The following is a 22,357-nucleotide window of genomic DNA, read 5'->3' as shown; positions in this document are numbered from 1 at the left end:
AAACATTTCTTACCAAAAGCAACATATGTAATAATTTCAATATTCATACATAATAATATAGATAGTTTCTTACTGAAAATCAATTACAAAGAATCATGCTAACTTTGGAAAGTGCTCAACAGGCAAGGGATATGGAGACTATGACAGCCCTTAGCAGGTATAGAGAATCATGGCAATAGTAAAATTTCTTTAGGCAAAACTAATAATTTTAATTATTACTGTACAACTTTCTTTTTGTAAGGATGTTTACTGTAACAACATAACATGTATTAAGTTTTACTACAGAACTTAGTATACTTTTCATTAAGTCCTTTAAATATTCATGATTTTTCTACAGTCTGTATGATTATATTATGAGCAGAGGTTAAATCAAATGTCAAAGTTATGCATTTCTCAAATTATATTCTGCAAGTGTTCTGTTGAATAGACAAAAATCATTAGATTGAAGGGGTCAAAATACTTCACAGTTCTAAGTATACAACCCTAGCAACAAGAACTCACAATAAAACTTAACTAGTAATAAAAATAGTTAATTACAATCAACATACACTTTATGTATCTCTTTCAATTTAAAAGGCCAGAAAAATCTAAAAGGTTTGCTTCTTCACTATATTTATAATAAAAATAATGCAGAGAGTACACAGCAGGCATTAATATGTACTCATTTCAGTCTGATATAAAGTGCTATAAATAACCTTCAGTACCTTCTCTTACGTCTGATCAATTAAAAGACATTATTATACTGGAAAACCAAATATTGAATTTATCAGATACAAGCTCAGTGTGTGAAACAACTATCATAATTACCCTTCTACTTAGCTTTAAGAGATTAAAAAAAAAAAATACATAAAAAGTACCATATATACCTCTATACAATCATTTATTCATTGAACATGTTATTTACTTACTGTAAAAGGAACACCTTCAACAGATCCAACTGCATAACAGTGTGCCCCAGCATTGACAGCCCCTGTTAAAACTTGATGTCGATTCATTGCACCCTCATGAGAGCTGCTTACACAAAATCATTACTTACAAGCAGTTGTATACAAATATTAAGTATGCATCACAGTAACAATTAATTATAAAATTACATTTATGGTTTCATAAGCAAATCATCTGTAGTAATCAGTTCAATACTAATAAGAATATTTTCATAACTTTTATCATGTTCAACAGATTATAGAAAACTTTCTTGGTTTAGATTCACACTAGGTGTTTTCTATAGAACAGCCACAACATAACTGTACATATAAAAGTTCTTAAAAGTAACTGCTGGAGTAGTTTGTTATTTATACAGACTTAATTGTTATAAAACCTGATAAAAGTAACATGAATATTTACAGATTGTACACTTTGACACAACTTGCAAGAATAAATTCAAGACTTACAAATACAAGCTTATGTCATCAATATAAAACTGACACTCAACTTGAAAATGGTCTGAATTAATATCAACTAACATAAATGACTCAAACATACTGGTCATACTACAGATACATTGTAAAAGATATTATAAAAGTATCTAAAACATTTTTGGGGAATCTTTAGTCAGTTATTGATTAAAAGAGATGTGCTTTTATAAAAACTAATTTTGGTGAAATAATTAAACATCAAAGAAAGGACTGGTAGTATAGATGTTTTCCAAGAAATAAAGTCTAAATTAAAATAATTCTAAAAATGTCGAGATTTCTAATATTTAGCCTGCTGCTGATACAAACATACCAGAAATTGGCTCAAGTTGTTAAAACATGATTATGATGATTGTAGTAGCTCTAATATTCCAATCTTTAGCACCTAATAAGAAACTTCTTGCTCATGCACATCAGAGGCTAGTATTCGGACCATTGTTCTTTCTTATTTATATTACTAATTTTGATAAAAATATAAATAGCTAGTTAGCAAAGTCTGATGATTACATTAAACTCTTGGATATTTCTAGCTGTATTAATGATGTTGACATTAGACTGACAGATAAATTATTCATTTTGATGAATATTTGGCAAAGGACCTTTAATTATAATTTGTGAAAGATAACAATTTGGTTATTAAACTTTAGATCCAATAAATAATGAAAAAAGGAACCACCTCAACAACCTGACTGAGCTAAAGGATATTAGTATAGTTATTAATACATCACTTAAGCCATCAAAGAACTGTTCTGTTGCTAAAAGTCATGCTAAGAGAATTTTAGGTTGTATTTAAAAATATTTTGATTATAGGTCAAAAGAAATTGTTACTTCTATAAATATCACTAAATTACTATTTACAGTGTCCAGTTGTAGTCTCCTTACATATAAAAAAGGGATAATGGCTTACTACAAATGATTTAATAAAAAGACTACTAGGACAATTTCCAAGATGGAAGATCACCTTAAGCTAAGATCTTATTGAAGTTCACAAGATTATCTGGCAAACTGATGGGGTAATTATAAATATTTTAAATTTCTTTGTGCAGTACTCTGAAGATAATTGGACATGAGCTTAAGATTTAAAAAAGACAAGTCAAACTTCTGTTACAACAAGGTAACTGACTTATGAAATAAACTGCCACTGGCAGTAGTGGAAGCTGAAACATTTGAAGAATTTAAAGAATAAACCATTGATTGAATGAAAAATAAAATGTGGGTTTAAATGTTTATTTTTCTAGCCTGCTTAAGTAAAATATCTCACTAGTACTTAATTCACTCTTTACCCTGAAAACTATCCAACCAGTCCATTAGTTGCTGGAAGCACATCTTCAATAATGTTTCATTTAAACCTTAGTAACAGCAATTAGACTGTCAAGACTATAATGTCTTGTACTTTAGCACCTAACATGCAAGTTCTAGCTCTAACCTTGTGCTGCTCAATACAAATAACTTTATCAGTACACTAAATGAAAAAGATCCCCCCACAAACACACTAATAGACCTATGTCAAAGTTCAAACCTGTTAGACTGGTACTTGAATGCTAACTGAACTTTCATATATAGATTTAACTGAGTTGACTAAGTACTATACAATCTTATAAACAAATGCTTATTTTCACCCATCCAAAAACAATCTTCACCCTGACTATCCATTTCTTGTTTTACTTCTGCTACATCTCCCTGTTTAAACATAAAAGTGCAACATTACCAAAGTTCTGGAAGTGTAGTGTCCTGGATTCTTTGGAGCTTCTTGAAATTTGTAATCAAGCCCACAATTCTCACACAACCCAATGCTTAAACTTATTGCACTTTATATACTGCATCCCACTAATACACAAGTAACCTCTAATCACATTGAAGTTTCACTATTAATTACTAGTTTTCATTCTCTATTAACAATATGCCCTTCCAATAATTGCATATCTAACTAAACCTAGTACATTTTACATATTTATAGATACATCTAGCACTAAAATTCCCTATGAACTATTAATTTCTGATGTTCATTCACAAAACAAAGGGGGAGGTCAAGCTCTCTTTTTAGTCACAAACTTTTACAATTTTTGCACAAATATATCAGGAAAAGTTATATATAGATAACTAAATACTTATCTTTAATCTGAACTAATTTAAAACAATAAGATCCACTTTTTATTTTATTAAATCATTCAGTAGTCATCTTATGATATACTGAAAATAATTTATTTCTATGTTTCATTTGGGAGTGCCCTTTGTTTAACACACAAGTCAGCCCGGCATGGCCAAGTGGGTTAATGCATTTGACTCTTAATCTGAGGATCGCAGGTTTGAATCCAGTCACAAGCATGCTTACCCTTTCAGCCTTGGGGGCACTATAATGTGACAGTCAATCACACTATTCATTGGTAAAAAGAGTAGCCCAAGAGGTGGCAGCAAGTGGTGATGACTAGTTGCCCTCCCTCTAGCCTTACACTACTAAATTAAAGACGGCTAGCACAGGTAGCCGTTGTGTAGCTTTATGCAAAATTCAAAAACAAAGTAAGCAAGCAATACACAAGTCCAACTTAATGTGTGTAAAATGTAATACTGACATGTAATATCTTCTGCATATTGCTATACCAGAAAGATCTGTTAAGTTTTATTTATTTTCAGTAAATTAATTTTATGTACTTTCAACAATAATGGTCAAACCTATTTAAAAGGAAAAAAATATGTTGTTCACTTTTACTAAAAACAGTTTCTTTGCATGTAATTATTATAAAAATATTTCTAGTCCTCTTATATCCTTAGAAAAATTAGTTTAAAACAACCCTCATTCTAGTCTAGGACTCGTGTGTGTGTATATCTTATTATACTCATAAACACTTTAATCTGTATTATATAATGATTTTTCAAGTTATAAAATACTTTAACCTTAAAATATATATGCTATTTTCTTATCAACTATGTCATTCTATAAAAATCCTGATTGAGTACCTGCTAATGTTAGTATCATTCCTAATTACGTTAATTTAAATAACTTACTGATGTATTAAATTCTCAGCATCCCAAATAATAATAGAAATAATATTTTAACATTTCAAGTTAAATACAATTTTCCATTCTACTTTTAATTTCTAGTCCCTTTAACTTGAAAATTACCCAAGTTCTTGAACCTCGTGTTGCTAAAGAAGTTAACTTTTATGTCAAGATTCCACTGTTTCCACTTCAATTTTTACATTTAAAAGATTGAGTTTCAAGGCTAAATCTACTCCTGCTTATCTAGGCCTACAAAGTTCTCATCTACTTCATGACAGACTGAAATTTTGAAAAATATCTCATTCGTAACTTATCAACCTCACTCAGTGGACTCAATGACTGTGTTTACTCTGCGATACTTATACATAAATTATACTAATAATCCATAATTTCACTTTGGTTACTGACAATGTGACATTGGCAGTAATACTATAATAGTAATGTTATTGTAATTTCTAAATAAACTACTGTGTATTACTAGTGGCGTTATTTAACTAATAAGCTTACTTTAATTGTAAGTTTCGTATCATAATAATATAAACTTACAAATTACGTACCTAGGTTTTATTGTTAACTTGTACAATAGTAAACATTTTTCATCAATAATACAGAAACTTACAATGCTATACTTCTCTTGAATTTATTTCTACAGTGCTAGTAAGGTCGCAAAATTACGCATGTTTTAACTTACTTATATGAAATCCACCGACTTTCACCACAACACGTTACAACTTCAAACAGCACTACTTCCCTCAAAAACCTTCATTTATCATAAGTAACAACGCCTTCTTGCGACGAATTTTGTATCTCTCTTGCTGCACACACTCGTGACTATAAATTAGTGGCCGGGAATGGCCAGATGGGTTAGGGATGTTGATTTAGCATTAAGTAACGAAGCAGGAACAAATACTACAAAAAACACTGAACAGAACACTGAAAATGATGGATTCCAATTAGTAACTCCAAAACGAAAAAAATAAACTCCAACGTAGAAAAAATTACACATAGAATAACGGTACAAACCAAAAACCCAAACCACCTCAACACTCCATAATAATTGAAGGAATACCAGGTACATATGACCAACCCCAACTGGCAACAGAAATCAAATGCTGTAAGCCGAACGCGTCTATTGCCACCATTAAGCGTTTCCCCTGAGGCGGTGTTCTTGTTCAAGATGTATTTCTTGGTAGGTATTTGGGTTAAATTATTATTTCGTTCCCCAAAGAGGGGCGAAAAATAACCCAGGGCGGTCAAAAACTCTTGTTTCTCTTCACCCCACACGCGGCTGGAGTTAATTTTGCACATTATTTTGAAACTTGTTAACTGGACTGCAGTAAGACTTATTTACTAAACTAGAGTGGTGGTAGTAAATTCCCTTGTGATCTTGGCAGGTTTTATTGTCTCTTGGAGGAGCGTCAGGCGAAGCTACAAAAAGGGTCGGCGAGCCAGAATGCGTGTGAGAGTCAGATGAGAAGTTCAGCTTTCACTTTCTCGAAGATATCTTGGCGTAGATGTGGTCGAAGTTGAAAGAGCAGGGAGATGCATAGCCAGCACGTCGACACAGTTAAAACACATGACTGTACTTTACGAAAATATCAATGTTTAAAGACGGGCCTTTTTCAGGGCTGGGATATATAGATCCAATGAAACTAAGGTTTTGCCATGGGAGGAAACGGGAGTACCCCGAGAAAACCCATTTTCACTGGTCGGGCGCCGAATAATCAAAGTTAAATGGCATATATGACTAGATATTTGAGTTTTCATTCAGGGCGTGAATAAAGTTGTAGAGGGAGAGGTATCGCTGCTATGTTCGTGGGGTAGCTGCTAGTTGTGAAAATTGCCTTGTTAATTGGGTACGATTACATGCTTTTTTATAGTATTGTAATGCTAGAGAGATTATTCTATTCTTGAGAGAGGAGATGTTGCTTGCTTTCTTGATGTAAGCAGTTGGTGTGTATGCAGGGAGGCGATATGCCAGTGGAATAGTTTTAGCTCTGCAACCCTTGACAATACTACTGATTCTTCTTAGATAGAAGATTCGTTTATAAACTTTTGTGAGAATGTTTCTGAAGTGGTCGGCCCATGTTAGTTTCCTGTTGAATGTAATGCCTAGAAATTTTATGGTGGGGGAGAATTGAAGTTCAGTATTCATCATTTTTAGTTTGACTTTTGAAATGGATTTGCTTTTCCTAGAGATTTTGCGTTTGAAGATTATGGCCTGAGTTTTGGTTGCATTGAGCGCTACCCGTCAGGTGTTGTATCAAGCAGTTATACTGTTAAGCGTGGAGGTCGCTAGCAGGGGTTCACGTGACGTGCTCCATACTGCTATGTCGTCGGCATATTGAGATGCATAGGTATACGTTAATTTCAAGAACGGAATGTCATTGACATATATGACATATAAAAGGGGGCTGAGTACAGATCCTTAGGGAACGCCTGCTGAGAGGTAAACAATGAGAGATGTTGCATTGTCAATTTTTACTTTAGCTGTTCTGTTGTCTAAAAAGCTTGATATCCATCTTGTTAAAGTTGACAGGAGGTTGAACTGAAGAAGTTTGTACTTGAGGCCTTGATGCCATACTGAGTCAAGGGCTTGTTTCCCATCCAGAAATAAGCCCACCGTGGTGTGGTTTTTATTAAATCCCTGTGTGATGGTTTCTGTTAACCTTACTAAGTGATCAGCGGTCTGTCTATTTCTACTTTTCCGAGGTCAAGAGACAGCTGACCTAAATAAATTGCTTAAAGAGTAGCCGGAAGACGCGTTCAAACCAGGCAAGATTATTATACACCTACCTGGAAACAAATCGTAGCCGAAATTTGTCGTTATTCATGGGGTTCACTTCTCAATAACCATTGGCGACATTAAAAAAGCACTTGATGAACAAAATATCCCACACACTAACGCAGATAGAATCATCTCAAAAGTGACACAAAAATCAACAAACCTAGTACGAGTTGACACAGAATACACATACAATACATTAAATCTAATCAATAATGGAATCATACTTTGGTACCAAAAATACCAATTACAGCAAATGAAAACGCCAGCAATTGTAGTAACACAATGTTACAATTGTCAGAGATATGGACATGTTTCAGCAGCATGTCAAGCAACACCGAGGTGTTACGGATGTGGTGGGGAACATCACTTATCGCAATGCAAAAAAGAAGAAGAAAAACCGAAATATTGTAACTGTGGACAAGAACACATTGCAAACTATGAAGACTGCGAAAAATATAAACAAATAAAACAACGAATTTACGAAATAAAAACACACCATCAAATGATAATGAAACAACAGATACCAGTATACAACAAAAAACAACAGCTCTGAAACAAGACAAAATAACATACACACAAACATTTAAAAAGCTATCACACAAATACCAAAACTAAACAAACAGCAAAAACCAACAGAAGCGATAAATAACAGCACTGAGATAAAACAGTACAACACCCATACTCCAAAACCACGAGATAATAATATCTCTACCAAGAAAACAAATGCTAATTACAAAATAAACTTATTTGTAAATGTAATTACAAATTTCACAACAAACGTTTTAGCCGAATACAAAAATCCACACAAACAATAAATTGCTCTGACCTATTCATAAACATAGCAAAACAAACAAACACATCATACCTTGCATCCCACAACTATTAACAACACAAACGCAATATCTGCTCTCAACTTAAATTCACTGTTGTCTATATCAACATTTAAGGTGCACTAGCTTCCCAAGAAACATGAGATTGAAGACATAATTCAACAAATTAGCCCAGAAATTGTAATATTAAATAAAACTCTAGTATACACAACCAACAGATTTAAAATACCATACTACTATTAGAAAAGATAGATTAAATAAACAGGATAAAAACAGTGAAATGCTGCTGCTATACAAAACAAATATTTCAGTTTCTGGAAAACAAATCAGCAGCTAAAACGAAAATATAATTATCGATATCCTGTTAAGTAATCATTCAATAGTCACAATAACAGGAATTTATTGCTCACCCACAAAACAAATAAATTTAAACTTAATAAACAACATCTTTTCCCACAATCAAAATACCGTTTTAATAGGAGATATAAACAGCAAACATATTAACTACGGATGCAATTCAATAAATGCAAATGTAAGACTCCTCCTACAATTTATAGATGAACATAACATAGCCTTCCTGAATGACGATACGCCTACGCATACCACGTATGCCACTAATACAAGTGACATACTAGACGTATGCCTAAGCTTGTATAATATGTTTGTTTGTTTTTTGTTTGGTTTTGAATTTCGCACAAAGCTACTCGAGGGCTATCTGTACTAGCCGTCCCTAATTTAGCAGTGTAAGACTGGAGGGAAGGCAGCTAGTCATCACCACCCACCGCCAACTCTTGGGCTACTCTTTTACCAACGAATAGTGGGATTGACCGCTACATTATAACGCCCTCACGGCTGAAAGAGCGAGCATGTTTGGCGCGACGGGGATGAGAACCCGTGACCCTCAGATTACGAGTCGCACGCCTTAACACGCTTGACCATGCCGGGCCTTAATTGTTTGTTTCACTAATATAAGTCCCAAAGACTATGCGTAAGAAGTTAAATTATTAAAACAAGAAAAATGGGACGATTTCTGCACCAAACTTAATGAAAAAGCAGATCCAAAACAATTTTGGACACACCTAAAATGACTCACAAACGGAGACAAAACAAGAAAATACCCGCCACTATAACACAATAATACCACAGTATACACAAATAAAGAAAAAGCCGAAATATTCAAACAACAACTTCAAAACATATAAAGACCCAACATGAATACATACATCTATAATAAAGTAAATAACTTTATAATGAATAACAGTGAACTATTCAAACCACTCTTCCCAGTAGACTTAAATAACTGTCAAATCAACAACACAAACTACTACACAAATACAATGCTTACAAACACAATTTTAGCCAAAGAAGCATAAGCCAAAGAAGCCATAAAAGCACTAACAAACACCAAAAATAAATCACCAGAAGAAGATGATATACAAGCCATTATTCTTAAAAGAGGCACTCCGAAATTATTTATACATCTCACAGCAATTTTTAATTTATCATTACACTCTGGATATATCCCGGTTTCTTGGGAACATGCAAATGTATTAATGTTCCATAAAGAAGGAAAGTCAGCCAATAACCCAAATAGCTACCAACCAATCAGCCTGACTAGCTGTGTAGGCAAAATCCTTGAGAGAATAATCAGCAACAGACTCTCTACATTCCTGGAGACAACATCAAAATTACCAGAAGAACAAAATGGTTTCAGAAAATTCAGACAAACAACAGACCACTTAGGTTAAGCGAAGCAATTTTTGATAGTTTTAACAAAGGAGAATGCACTGTCGCTTGGTTTCTCGATATTGAGAAGGCATTCGAAACTGTATGGCATACAGTTCTTCGGTTCCAAATACAAGAAGTGGGACTACCGCGGGGAACTATTCGCTGGCTGTCAAACGTTCTGGAAAACAGATCATGTAAGGTAAAAATTTACGGGACCTTCTCTGAGAGTTTCACTCCAGAAGCTGATGTCCCTCAAGGAGGGTTGGTTAGCTTTATCCTATTCATCATGTATGTGAATAATATGCCTCTAAAAGATCCAAGTAATGGATACTCCTCATAGTTCGCAGACGATGTAGCAATGTGGGAAAGTGCACCAACACTAGCAATAGCAGCCACAAACATACAATCACAATTAAATAGAATAAGTGAATATTGCCAAAAATATAGAATCAAAATAAACACAACTAGTGGTATTCACTAAGTTAACTAAACATGAAGAAGCACAACCACAGATCTATATGAATGGAGAACTACTTGTGACTGCTACACCTGCAAAACTTTTAGGACTTATATTCGACTCAAAACTAACGTGGGTAAACCACATAAATAATATTAGAACAAAAATTTGGCGAAGAACAAACTATGCTAGGAGTCTAACTGGCAAAAACAGTGGAGCTGCGGCAGACAACATCATAAAATACATAAAACATACATTAGACCCGTCATTAAATATGCAGCCTCTGCATGGATAAACATAAGCAAAAAAATACTTCAAACAAAACTAAAAACAATACAAAATACACTACTCACAGCAGCTTATAAAGTACCCAGAGCAACATTATTTGAATTCATGCATAAATACGCACGCATGGAAACACAGCACAATAAACTATTTTGACAAAAATTGGAGAAAAAAATGAACTAGCAAGTGATCTTGACAGGTACTGTTTACATGATAAATAGATCTAAGCACCTTTCCCCAGTGAATATATATTTTCTAAATAAATAAATAAAAGGCCATCTATAAACTAGACTCCACATTAGCTTAGGAATCAATTACTAAACATTGACAGTTTTTTTTTTTTATGTAAACGTTTTATAGTTAATACCTAACTAATGAAACTGCAAATAATTTATGGAACTATAAGAGAAATGATCTATTTGCACCAAGTGTATATGTAGATAGTGCATGAACATTGCCCTGAAAGGGGTCTGAGTAGGTGCGGGTTACTCTGGCACTCGTGTACCATATATAAATGCACTTGACAGTTGTAATACCAAAATTTCAATGAAGGGTTAACGAAACCTGACCCTCCTGGGTAAATAAACATCTATACCCAAATCCCTATACAAGAGAGAGAGAGACTATAAATTAATTTGGTTTAAAACAAAATAGTCACAAAAAGCAAATAACGTAAAATCTTGAAATGTCCGTGTTTCAACATATTTTATTTACTTACACTACATTATCAATGTTAGGTAGTTATGAAAGAATCAATGTGATGGCATTGGATACCTTGGCGCAAGTCACGTGATAAAACAACTTACGCATAGTCTTTGGGACTTATATTAGTGAAACAAACAATTAAGGCCCGGCATGGTCAAGCGTGTTAAGGCGTGCGACTCGTAATCTGAGGGTCACGGGTTCTCATCCCCGTCGCGCCAAACATGCTCGCTCTTTCAGCCGTGGGGGCGTTATAATGTAACGGTCAATCCCACTATTCGTTGGTAAAAGAGTAGCCCAAGAGTTGGCGGTGGGTGGTGATGACTAGCTGCCTTCCCTCTAGTCTTACACTGCTAAATTAGGGACGGCTAGCACAGATAGCTCTCGAGTAGCTTTGTGCGAAATTTAAAACACAAACACACGAAACGGACAATTAACCCAGAAATTGCATAAGTTGTTATTAAAGTACATACTTTTTAACTGTAACAATAAATGAATAAACTAACCATTCACTCAATAAGTATACAAATGAAAAGTTTGTCCATGATATCAACTTACAGAAACTCATTCTGATTACTTGTAGTAAATATTGATAATTGAATTTCACGCAAAGCTACATGAGAACTATCAACGTTAGTCGTCCCTAATATAGCAGTGTAAGACTAGAAAGAAGGCAGTTGTTAATCACCACCCACCACCAACTCTTGGGCTACTCTTTTACCAACAAATAATGGGATTGTATAACAGTATAAGCCCCATGGCTGAAAAGGCGAGCATATTTGTTGCGACGGGGATTCGAACCCGCAACCCTCAGATTACGAGTCGAGTGCCTTAACCACCTGGCCATACCAGACGGTTTAGAGAGAGAGAGAAGTTAAAACCATTAGCTGTGGTCCACTTCAATAAACGATTGAGGGCAGTCTGTACTTGTCGCTCAATATACCACATGTTCGAGACTGACATGGGATGTGAAAGTCGTCGACATAGAGCTCGTTTTCAGCAGTAAGAGGGAGTTATTTAGTGATGACATTAATCTTTGTACTGAAAAGTGTGACACTCAAAACACAGCTTTGGGGGACTCCAAGTTCCTGTAAAAAGAATGGAAAAGTATCGAATCCACACAAACTTGAAATCGCATGTCTATCAAACATTTTTATTAAAAATAGGCAAATGACCAGGCAACCCATATAAACGGAGGTCTCCATGTAGCATCATAAGCCTTCTCAAGGTCAAAGAATATTGATACAAGATGATGTCGTTTGAGTGAGTTTTCCCTGATTGAAGTTTCAAGTCAAATCATGTGGTCCATGGTGGAGTGCTGTCATTGGAACCCACACTGGGTGGGCGAGAGGAGGTTGTTTGATTCAAGGAACCAAACAAGACGAACATTAACCATCCTCTTTAAGGTCTTACAGAAACAGCTCGTCAAAGTAATTGGATGGTAGTTTGAAGGAATCTTGGGATCCTTCACATGCTCAGAGAGAGGTAGGGCAATGGGGCCAGGCATCAGGAAAAACATTCTCCTGCCAAATCCGACTAAAAACAATCAGAATGATAGCAAGAGAAGCAGGAAATAGATGGTGCAGCATCTCATAATGTACACCACCAGGTTTGACTGATGTACTGCCAGACAAATGAAGGGCCAGATTGAGTTTCATTAGTGTAAAGAGGCGATTATAGTTACAACTCGAAAGTCTTGATGGCTAAGACGGTGGAGGATGAAGCAGAAGTGCTAGATATCTGACAAAAACTTTTATCTAGAGTATCAGCGGTGCTCGGGGTATCAGAGAGCAAGATCGAGAGGGGGACAGAATTATATTGTTCACTGACTTTTCGAATCTTGTCCTGTATGACTTTGGAACTGGTGGTAGAAGAGATACTGATTTGAACTTAATTAAATATTCCTTCTGGCTTTGGCGTCTTACCTGCTGAGCATATGCAGGGGCCTGCTGGAAAGTGATGCAATTCGAGAGTGTGGGATACCTACGAAAAGTATCCCAGGCCCGTTTATGAGCCTTCTGTGCCATGTGATCCTGCCCTGGGTCGATTGGGGAGGTCTTTGTCGTTGGAAGAAGATTCCAGCGACTGAGAACGTAGACGAATGATCGTTTTGCATCTTGGGGCTGGAGAAGAAGATGTACCCAAGGAAATGCCCGTACCCGAAACCAAAGGAAGTGAATATTGGGGTTTGCTGGAATGAATGTTAGGGACAGAGATAGGTGTTGACGTTGATTCATTGACGTTTTTAACCATGGAGGTCAAAAGACTTTTCATATGGTTTGCGAAAGATTATTTTGAAGGCACAGAGAAATCCATTTTCACTCCCACTATAGTAGTGGAACGAAGTGCAGAAGCATACGTCTGAGATGAAGTGGTGGACAGCAACTTTCGATCCTCAGGATAAGTAATGCTATGAATCGTTTTCAAATGTTGCACCTCTTTTTCTTCTGACCATTTAGGGCAAAAACAAAAGTAAGACGGGTGAGAGTCATTGCAATTGATGAAATGATGGTCTGTTCTACATTCATAGGCATCGTGGTCCTTGCCACTGCAACGAGCACACGCTAATGAATCACAACATGACGTCTTTGAGTGACCGAAACGCTGACACTAGAAACATCTGAGAGGGTTTGGAATGCATGGCCGTACCCTGCAATTAAGATAACCTGTTTTGATGGTGGCAGGTGAACGTGGTGATGTAAATGTCAGAATGAGAACTTTGGTCGTCAATGTCATTTCATTTTTGCGAGTGGAGATACCCCTCACTGCAGAAACTCCTTGGGTGGAGAAACTAGTGAGAATCTCCAACTCACGGATGTTCGTCCAACCCCTCTCAACAATAACTCCTCGTGATGAATTTAAAGTAGCACGAGATGTAACCTCAATAGGTATATCCGCAATCGCCTTTGAATGGAAGAGGAGTTCACTGTGTTGAGATGTGGATGTTTCCACCAATATGTCACCAGAGCAAAGCTTTTTTACTGACTCTGGAGAGCAAGGCGAGTCCCTTCTGAATGAAAAAGTGAGACATCTCCCCTAAAGGTTTGTCTGAAAGAGAATGTAGTATAAGAAAATGAGGTACAACAGGTGTTACAGATGTTGAAGATTGCTGCTCAGAATGTTCAAGACGTGGTCGTTCACCTATGGACTGATTTTTCACTATTTTAAGTTTTTATTTGGAGGATCCATAACAAAAAAAAAGGGATATTTCGATGCCCACTGATCCCACCCACCATGGAGCCGTATGAGGGGATGTACTACAATGCCAAACAAGGACACTGCAGCAATGCCAGGGTTTTGTGAGCACTATACCCAACACCAGCATCAGATATAATGTCGCCCGACTACAGGAATTCAAGGCCAAAGTGATGCGTTAGTGTTAGACCCCTCAACCACCAGGATCCTCTCCTTCCCTTCACAGGTCACCACGCACGGCAAACGCATGGGTGGATGTTAAGATTCCAGAGTAGGTAAACTGAATAAACAGAACCTTCTCTGGGAGGTTCTCTAACCACGTACAGGAATCCACACCAAGGGGAATATTTAAGAAATTAGTCATGCTTTTCTTCAGCTTATTTTTGATGACAAGAGGTGAAATCTGTTTCACTTTACTTTCAGGGATTTGTGGTGATGGTAGCATCATACCAATAACAGAATTATGGTCAACATCAAACTGAAGCATTCATGGTGTCATGAATATGGGGTTATGTTGGTTCTCAGGGACCTATACTTTGGGAAAATATTTGGTCCCTACTTCTGGGCTGGAAAATTACAAATTACCATACAAACATCTGATTCATGACATCAAAGTTCAACACGACTCATTGTGGTTCTGGCAACACACTTCTCTGCGTGAAGAGACTCTTTCATCTGCCCCATTAGTTATTATCTTCATCACTAAGTCCTTTTGGTTTTTTCTGGCAATAAAATGGTTCCAACTGGTGGACTTCATGAACCAGTGGCAACTCCATTTTCCTTTGGATAGCCAGAGGTGAAGACTAGGATTGAGGTTCGATTGACAAGTTGGCAACCATCTGATTGTCCTATAAACTTCTTGTCTTTGGTTCCAGGACGATCAGCCAGAAAGTCACCACAATCTATCATCTATAACTTCTGTGTTCTGGAGTCTAAACTCAGATGTAAAATCTTGTCAGTTGCTTTGGAGGTCCCATTATGTGTATCTTTTTCTTGTGGCAAAGTTTTGGATTGTGGAGCTGGCAAGCCACATTAAATCTATGTGATAACACAAAAGATTATACACATTTTAATTTGTGGATGCATTGTATGTATAACATTCCATCCTTTGATATGGGTCCTGCCCTCTGGTCAGCAGTTCAAAACTATTGTTGGCAGCAGTTTCCTAAATAGCTTTATCATAAATACAAATATCATCCAGAATCTATGGATGGATTGTTATTATATGCATGGCTCTTTGCATTGGTGGTGAAATGTTGACATCCAGGAGATGAATTCTTCAGAACTTTGCTACACTCTCAACTATAGTCTTATTTTGAATGTTAAACAACTCTCTTTGTTGTCCTCTAACTGGTGGAAAATGTTAAATCTAATTACATGAACTTTAAAAACTTCTGTCATACAAAAGTTCAAAGTGGTTTATGTTGAAGTGAATAACATTCAGGTATATGACTGAAAATAATTTCATAATGTGTTACTCTTTTAACTGATGCATTTTCAAGTAGTTTAGCTTTAAAGTATATTTCACTGAATGTTGTTTAATTACAGATTTATTTCCAATATCACCATGAGTTCATGCACATAGAATGGGAAGAAGGCTCAACCGAACCCACTGTTTTTGTGATTTAAATAATTTTACTGATATAGTTACATCACAACTGTTTATGGTATTTAACGTTTTCTACATAGTCTGTATTCTTTGACTTGAAACAGTTGGATGCAATGGCTTCTGTTGACACTTAGTAATTGGAAGCCTGAAGATATACTGCTATTATAAAGTATTGTAAGCCAGATTCTTCTAGTCTGTTCTTGCTGGTGAAGCGTATTCTCAAAATATGGAACATTTACCAGTGTGTCTCTGGTTTGTATATGGCAGCTATGAAATAAGGGATACAAGTTATTGACTTTGTTAAGCTACAGAGGGTCAGAGCAATATATATATTGTACGTGCAATTACAAAAATACTGACTGATGTTGTATTATCTCTAAATGAATTATTTGGCCAAGGATATGATGAAGCATCCACCATGGCTGGCAAAAAATCTGGTGTCTAAAAATAAATTTGAGATATGCAAAGTAAGGCCTTATACTTTCTTTGCACAAGTCAATCACTTAATATTGCTATTATAAATTCTGAGATTGTATTAAATTCTCATCTAAATGTGAAAGACAATTACAGGCAATCCATCAAAAGCACATCCAGCATGGAGCAGCTTCATTGTCTTTTGCAATTCAATGCATGCACTAAATGCAGAGTTAAGAATATTGAAGGTGGGGAAAGGTTCTGTTTGTGTAATCCATTCTTATTTCACATGTATGAGGTTATTGTATATGGAAGTGATAATTTTCAAATATTTAATAACAACTGAGCTGTTGAAGATAAGAAAAAATGCCATGGCTAATCTAAATTTCCTGGAATCATTTGCATTCATTTTTGTTTAATAGCTTTACAACATTTTTTTTACTATTTGAAAGAAATGTCTTTAAATATGCAAGGTCCAAGCCAAGACATTGTCTCCTGAACAAAACAATGCTGTAAACAACCAACTTCACTAATAATGAATGCACATGATCATTGACATCGTATCTTCAAGCACACCAGTAATATTATAAACATATCTTAGCATGCCACAAGTTAGACAATGACAAGCCCAATGTGCAAATGCAGAATAAAGTTGCATGGAGGATTACTTTAAGAAGATCTTCTTTGTCCTTTTGTTGACAACATTATCAGTAACCTTTATTCCAGATTTGATGCTTATGTAAAGCAAGTAGCATCAATTCATGAACTTATGCTATCAAAACCCACACAAGAGTTTTCTATCTCTGATATTAGAGAGGCTGTAGATGTTTACAGGGAAAATTTGTCAAATCCTGATATTTTTGAGGAAGACCTATATCAATGGAAGACAAAATGTTTTTCTATACCTCTCCATGAGAGGCCATAATACTGGCTAACTGCTTAACATCAAAGAGTGCTTCAATGTACCAAATATCTTCATGCTACTGAAATTCTTTGTAACTAATTTCATATTCATGCAAATGTTTGGCATCTGCTCTTCACCATTTGAATAATACATGAGTTGTACACAAAACCATAGTGCTCTAGCTTTAATACATAATCATTATGACAATGCTACCAACATTGAAACTGTGAGCAACTTATTTATTGAAAAGTACTCCATAAGAATGAAGCATGCTAATATGTTATTTCACTAATGCATAAATGCACGCATATGGTAGCCAATGATTGAAATAGCTAATGTGTTATTGTTGTACAGAGTTGATTAAATTAGTAATATAATTTAACCACAAATAACTACTCTCCACGTAGATAGTACAGTACTTTACTTTCATAAATATTCATATTTATACTAATATAAGTCTAATTCCCTATGCATTATTACAATAGAACAATGACTTGTTGACTTTTCATTGGATGTTTGTAGATTTTATGAGAGCAGCCATGCAATTGTTTAAGATATCTTTCAGGTAAAATTGCTTCCAGATTTAATCTCATAACATCTATGTTTTACATATTTTCTGGGGGGAGTTCTGTTAACTATTTTTACAAACACTAAGAATGTTGAACAAATACAGATAAGTGTATTCTACCAATATTTATATATAATCAATTACTATTTCACAAAAATGAATAAAACCAGCCCACATCACCACAAATTTTTATTTTCATTTTTTATTGTAATTATATTTTTTATTGAAATATTACAACCACTTCCTTATAAACTAATAAAATAAAGTTAAAAATAATTATTAGTAAGGAAATAATAAAATGTTCTAATTAAAGTACAATAAAAATGACTCATTATTCAGGCATTTAATGTTATGTCTTAATGCTGGCACAAAAAATAAAAAGCGTTTTCCTACATCATGGTAGCATTACTTATCACATGATGTTTATTTATTGCTAGATACAGAGTTATGCCAAGGATTAAATCTGCCAACCATGGTTATCAAAACTCAAGTTTTAGTAGTATCATAAGTCCCCAGACTTACTGTTGAGCTACCAAGGATCATCAGAATAAAAACAGCAGCCTTAATATTTAATTTTCAGTGCTAGCATTTGGCATTTTAAATTTGCCTTTCCAATTTAAATATGAACTTTGATTAACCAATCAGATAAATGAGAAATAAAATAATGAAAAGAAGTGGGAAAAATTAAGTACTGATCCTATATCGACTAAAAATATAATTTTGTAATGGAGTATAATATCATTTGATGGTGAAATTAATATATAAGCAATAAATACTCTTACAGTTTATACAGTAAAATAAGTTCATTTCTTCTATAACCAAAGTGAAAATAAAATTTAGTAAAGTTACTTTTTCTGTTAATTCTGAGGTACAATGTGGCTAATTGGGTTTAATATGTGATGATTAACTATAACAACAGTTATTAACTATGATGTTTCACATAGGTATAAATTGAATAGGTCTAGCAAACCACATTTGTATTAAATGGGTTTTGATTATAGTTACCATATTACAAAGAATATTTCTAAATTATATTAAAAAAATTTTAAAACAAATTCTACAACTAGAAGGATAACTACAAACTAACTTTTATTGTATTCATTATTTTCATATCTTAACTTTAATTCATTGGATTTTTTCAATTTCAATGCAACAAGATATATAGTTCATGAAATATAATATTTAGAGACTGTAGATGGATTTGTTAAATAAAACACACACATTATAAATCTCATATATTGTCACTTCAAAACAGAAAACGTTTATTCACTGTGAGTTTTAGGGGGGCTACTTAACCAATAGTGTCTGTGCTGCTTTAATAAATAATCGTAGAAATAAAATAAATACCTAAATATTACATGAATATGGCCTTTGTATATATGTAAAAGCGACTGGTTTGGGTTGAAAAAATTTTTATGTAGCAGTGCGAACAACATTTCAACCTTCTTCGGTCATTGTCAGGTTTGAAGAAAGTCAAATCGTTATTCGCTCCACTAAATAAAATTTTCTCAACTCAAACCAGTCGTTTTTACATATATATATTTCTCTACAAGTGGGTTTTCTCGTCATCATTGAATATGGCCTTTGGTTTTTTAAGTGTATTATTCTACAGTGCTACAACACTGAAGTTATTTGAATAATGAAATTTTGGATGTCAGTTTTGAAGGTATTCGAAAAGATTAACCTCTTGTGAATTGAGAAACTGAAATAATTGTAGAAACTATTTAAATATGGAAAATTTTATGATATTAATGTTTGAATATTGAAGTTAGATACATTCCTTACATAAATAAATAGTGGCTCTAAATAAAAGATCAGGTTAGCTCACAGAGGGTATAATGGATAAAATTAAAAAGCAAAACAAAAACATAATAAGTTTAATGATTGGAATGATGGGAGACACAGAAAATTATAGATGATTAAGAAATTTAGCTGAAAATGTTAAAATTAACAGTAAGGTTTCTTCAAATACATGAAGAGTAAGCAAAATGTTAGAATGGGAGATCAGCCTTTGAGAGATGATAAAGAATAATTCATATCTAATGATTATTAGACAGCTTGGTTAATTAATAATGCTACACTTTCTAGAATTTTTACTTCATAAATATTTAAAAATGTTCCTCTTCCTGAATAGTTGTTAGCTGAAAACAAAACAGTGAACCAGCTGATCACATTAATTATGAGTTTGTTAAGGAAAACATTGGAGAGTTTAAAAAAGATAAGTCTTTTGGGACAGATAATATTTTTCCAAGAGATTTGAAGGAGGTTAATGATTTGATATATGAACCACTCATCCATGGTGGGAAAGTGCAAGAAGACTTTAAGTTAGCTAATATTGCTTTTCTTTTCAATGAAGGTGATAAGAATCACTCTAGTATTTATAATGAAAAGTTTTTGAAATTCTGATAAAAGATGCTTTGCAAATTTATTTAACAAAGTTTGAAATTTTGATAGTCAACATGGCTTCAGTAGGGAAAAGTCTTGCCACAATAATTTTCTGACAACCTGTTTGTGTAGATGAGGATACAGGTGTGGGTTTGGTGATCTGAAATTTTAGAAAGCATTTGACAAGGAGTCATATAAATGTCTTATTAAAAAATATTTCTGTAGTTGTGGGGAATAAATTGGCTCACTGGATAAAAAAGTGACTAAAGGAAATAAAATAAATGGTTTTTAAAAATTTGTTCAGACAAAGTGGATTAATGTCAGGAGTATAGCCACAGCTAGCTCAATTTCATTTTTTGAATCTAAATCCTGACAATATCTGAGTTTTATACCTTTCCAAACGAATCCGGGTTGATCTGGAAACCCAATCACACACATGTTCATCCCCATAGACAGTTAGTTCTCTCATGCACAGTACTTGAATATATGAAAATTGATATTTACCCTTGAGTTAACGTATGCATTTGTATATTTGAGTGTTTCGTTATATTGCCTTCATACATGCTATATGTCTTTACAATTTAGTTACGTTATAATTATGCCATCATTGTCAACCAAGTGCATAAGAATACCTGACTAAGAATACCTATAAATAGATTCACTCCGAGGTTAGTGTATTTGCTTCGTTTGGTTTTCATTCCTCGACTACTAGTTAAGTGTTCAACATGTGAATTCATCGCTTCCATGCTGCCTTCATCGTACAAGCTTCCTTCTACGCCAACATCATCAGTACCCCTGGTAATTCTTGACGGACTACCGTTAGATTTCTCCCCTCGCCAGATTATTGCCTTCATCTATCAGTTCAAACCCAATGTCTCAGTTAATCCTAGAAAAACAAGAATCCTTCCCGAGGAGGTATACTACTGCAGCCTTCAACATTTCAGGACCACGCTTACCTTTGTAAACCGTGGAATGCAAATATAAATGTCCGGTGCTCTCCCACCAAAAGTTCCAGTAGCTTATACCCAGTATTTATTAGAACGTTCATCTCTCTATAACTCCATTTGAAATTCAACATTCTGTGGAAACTATAACTCCATCTGAAATTCAACATTCTCTGGAAACAATAACTCCCACGAAACTCCATGCAGTACACAGAATCCACTCCAAGACCATAGGATTACAAATTCACTTTGTAAATGTCGTGACTGAGCTTAAACAGGTAGCTGATTATATACTCAACCACGGATTTTACCTACATTATTTTCATTTTAGTGCCAAATGTCTTTGGCGTTGACCAACTAAACTTCAACATGTCAATTAGAGTACCCCTCGTCCAGTAAGCTTTTCTCTCCATGTATGCCCACTATCTTTGCTGCCAAAAGCATATCTACACTTAATGCTAAGAAGAAAGACAAGGATACTCTGACCAACGTTGGCATTTCTCTTCAACAGCAATCTAAACAAAAAAAGACAGTAACCGCTACAGACATCAACATCACGTTGAGTAAGAAGACAGAAACCAAATTCGCAAGAAGACACCAATCGTCCCAGACAGAAATAGAATCACTCATCGATACAGACAGAATTGATCACTCTGTTTCATATCCACGAACAGCCTATCTTTATCCTTCTGGTGCCTTAGATCGGTCTTATGATCCATCGTTGTCTTAATTCATGTATTTTACCGTTGTGTATGTTTGTGTGCGTGTGTTTTGTTTTTTTTGTTTCCCTTAGAGCTTTACTAATAATCTACCCTGACCGTGAAAGTGGGTTTTCTCGGGGTACTCCCCCCAGTAGATTCTGAGGTTTTTGGATCTATAAATCCCTATCCTCATATGTGTTTTTTTTTTAAAAAGGGGTCAGTATTTAACCTCTCGCAGACCACCAACAGAACTTTGTCACCAACCTGCATTATAATCTGGTATATGAAAATCGTTTTCGGTTTAGCTATCAATCACTCGCCCAGTTAAATTTAACTTCGTGAGCAGGGCGAAGAGAAGGTCCCTTCTGAGCGCCCTCGATTGCTTTGCGTTTCTTTCCGAGGCGCAAAGTGTTAAATCGAAATACCTGCCATGATTAT

General features: G+C 34.8%; 1 protein-coding gene across 7 annotated transcripts in view; it reads right to left on the bottom strand.

Annotated features, from left to right (window-relative positions):
• LOC143257006 (dmX-like protein 2) overlaps positions 1–5,482 on the bottom strand; it is a 202,811-nt gene extending 197,329 nt beyond the window's left edge. The window contains exons 1-2 of one of the 7 annotated variants that reach the window (XR_013031661.1): positions 5,101–5,482; positions 909–1,011 (exon numbers count right to left, since the gene is read on the bottom strand). Coding sequence is in view for 5 of the 7 variants with exons in the window: in XM_076515072.1 (XP_076371187.1) it covers positions 909–995 (87 nt within the window). In the remaining 2 variants the exon portion in view is untranslated. The remainder of the gene's footprint in view (positions 1–908; positions 1,012–5,100) is intronic. The other 6 variants (XR_013031660.1, XM_076515072.1, XM_076515053.1 and 3 more) reach the window with 6 other exon arrangements.
• Between the last annotated feature and the right edge of the window lie 16,875 nt (positions 5,483–22,357).

Source organism: Tachypleus tridentatus, chromosome 1, assembly GCF_004210375.1.
Source record: "Tachypleus tridentatus isolate NWPU-2018 chromosome 1, ASM421037v1, whole genome shotgun sequence".
NCBI lineage: Eukaryota > Metazoa > Arthropoda > Merostomata > Xiphosura > Limulidae > Tachypleus > Tachypleus tridentatus.
The sequence above is the reverse complement of the archived record's forward strand: the minus strand, read 5'-3'. Positions and strand labels throughout refer to the sequence as shown.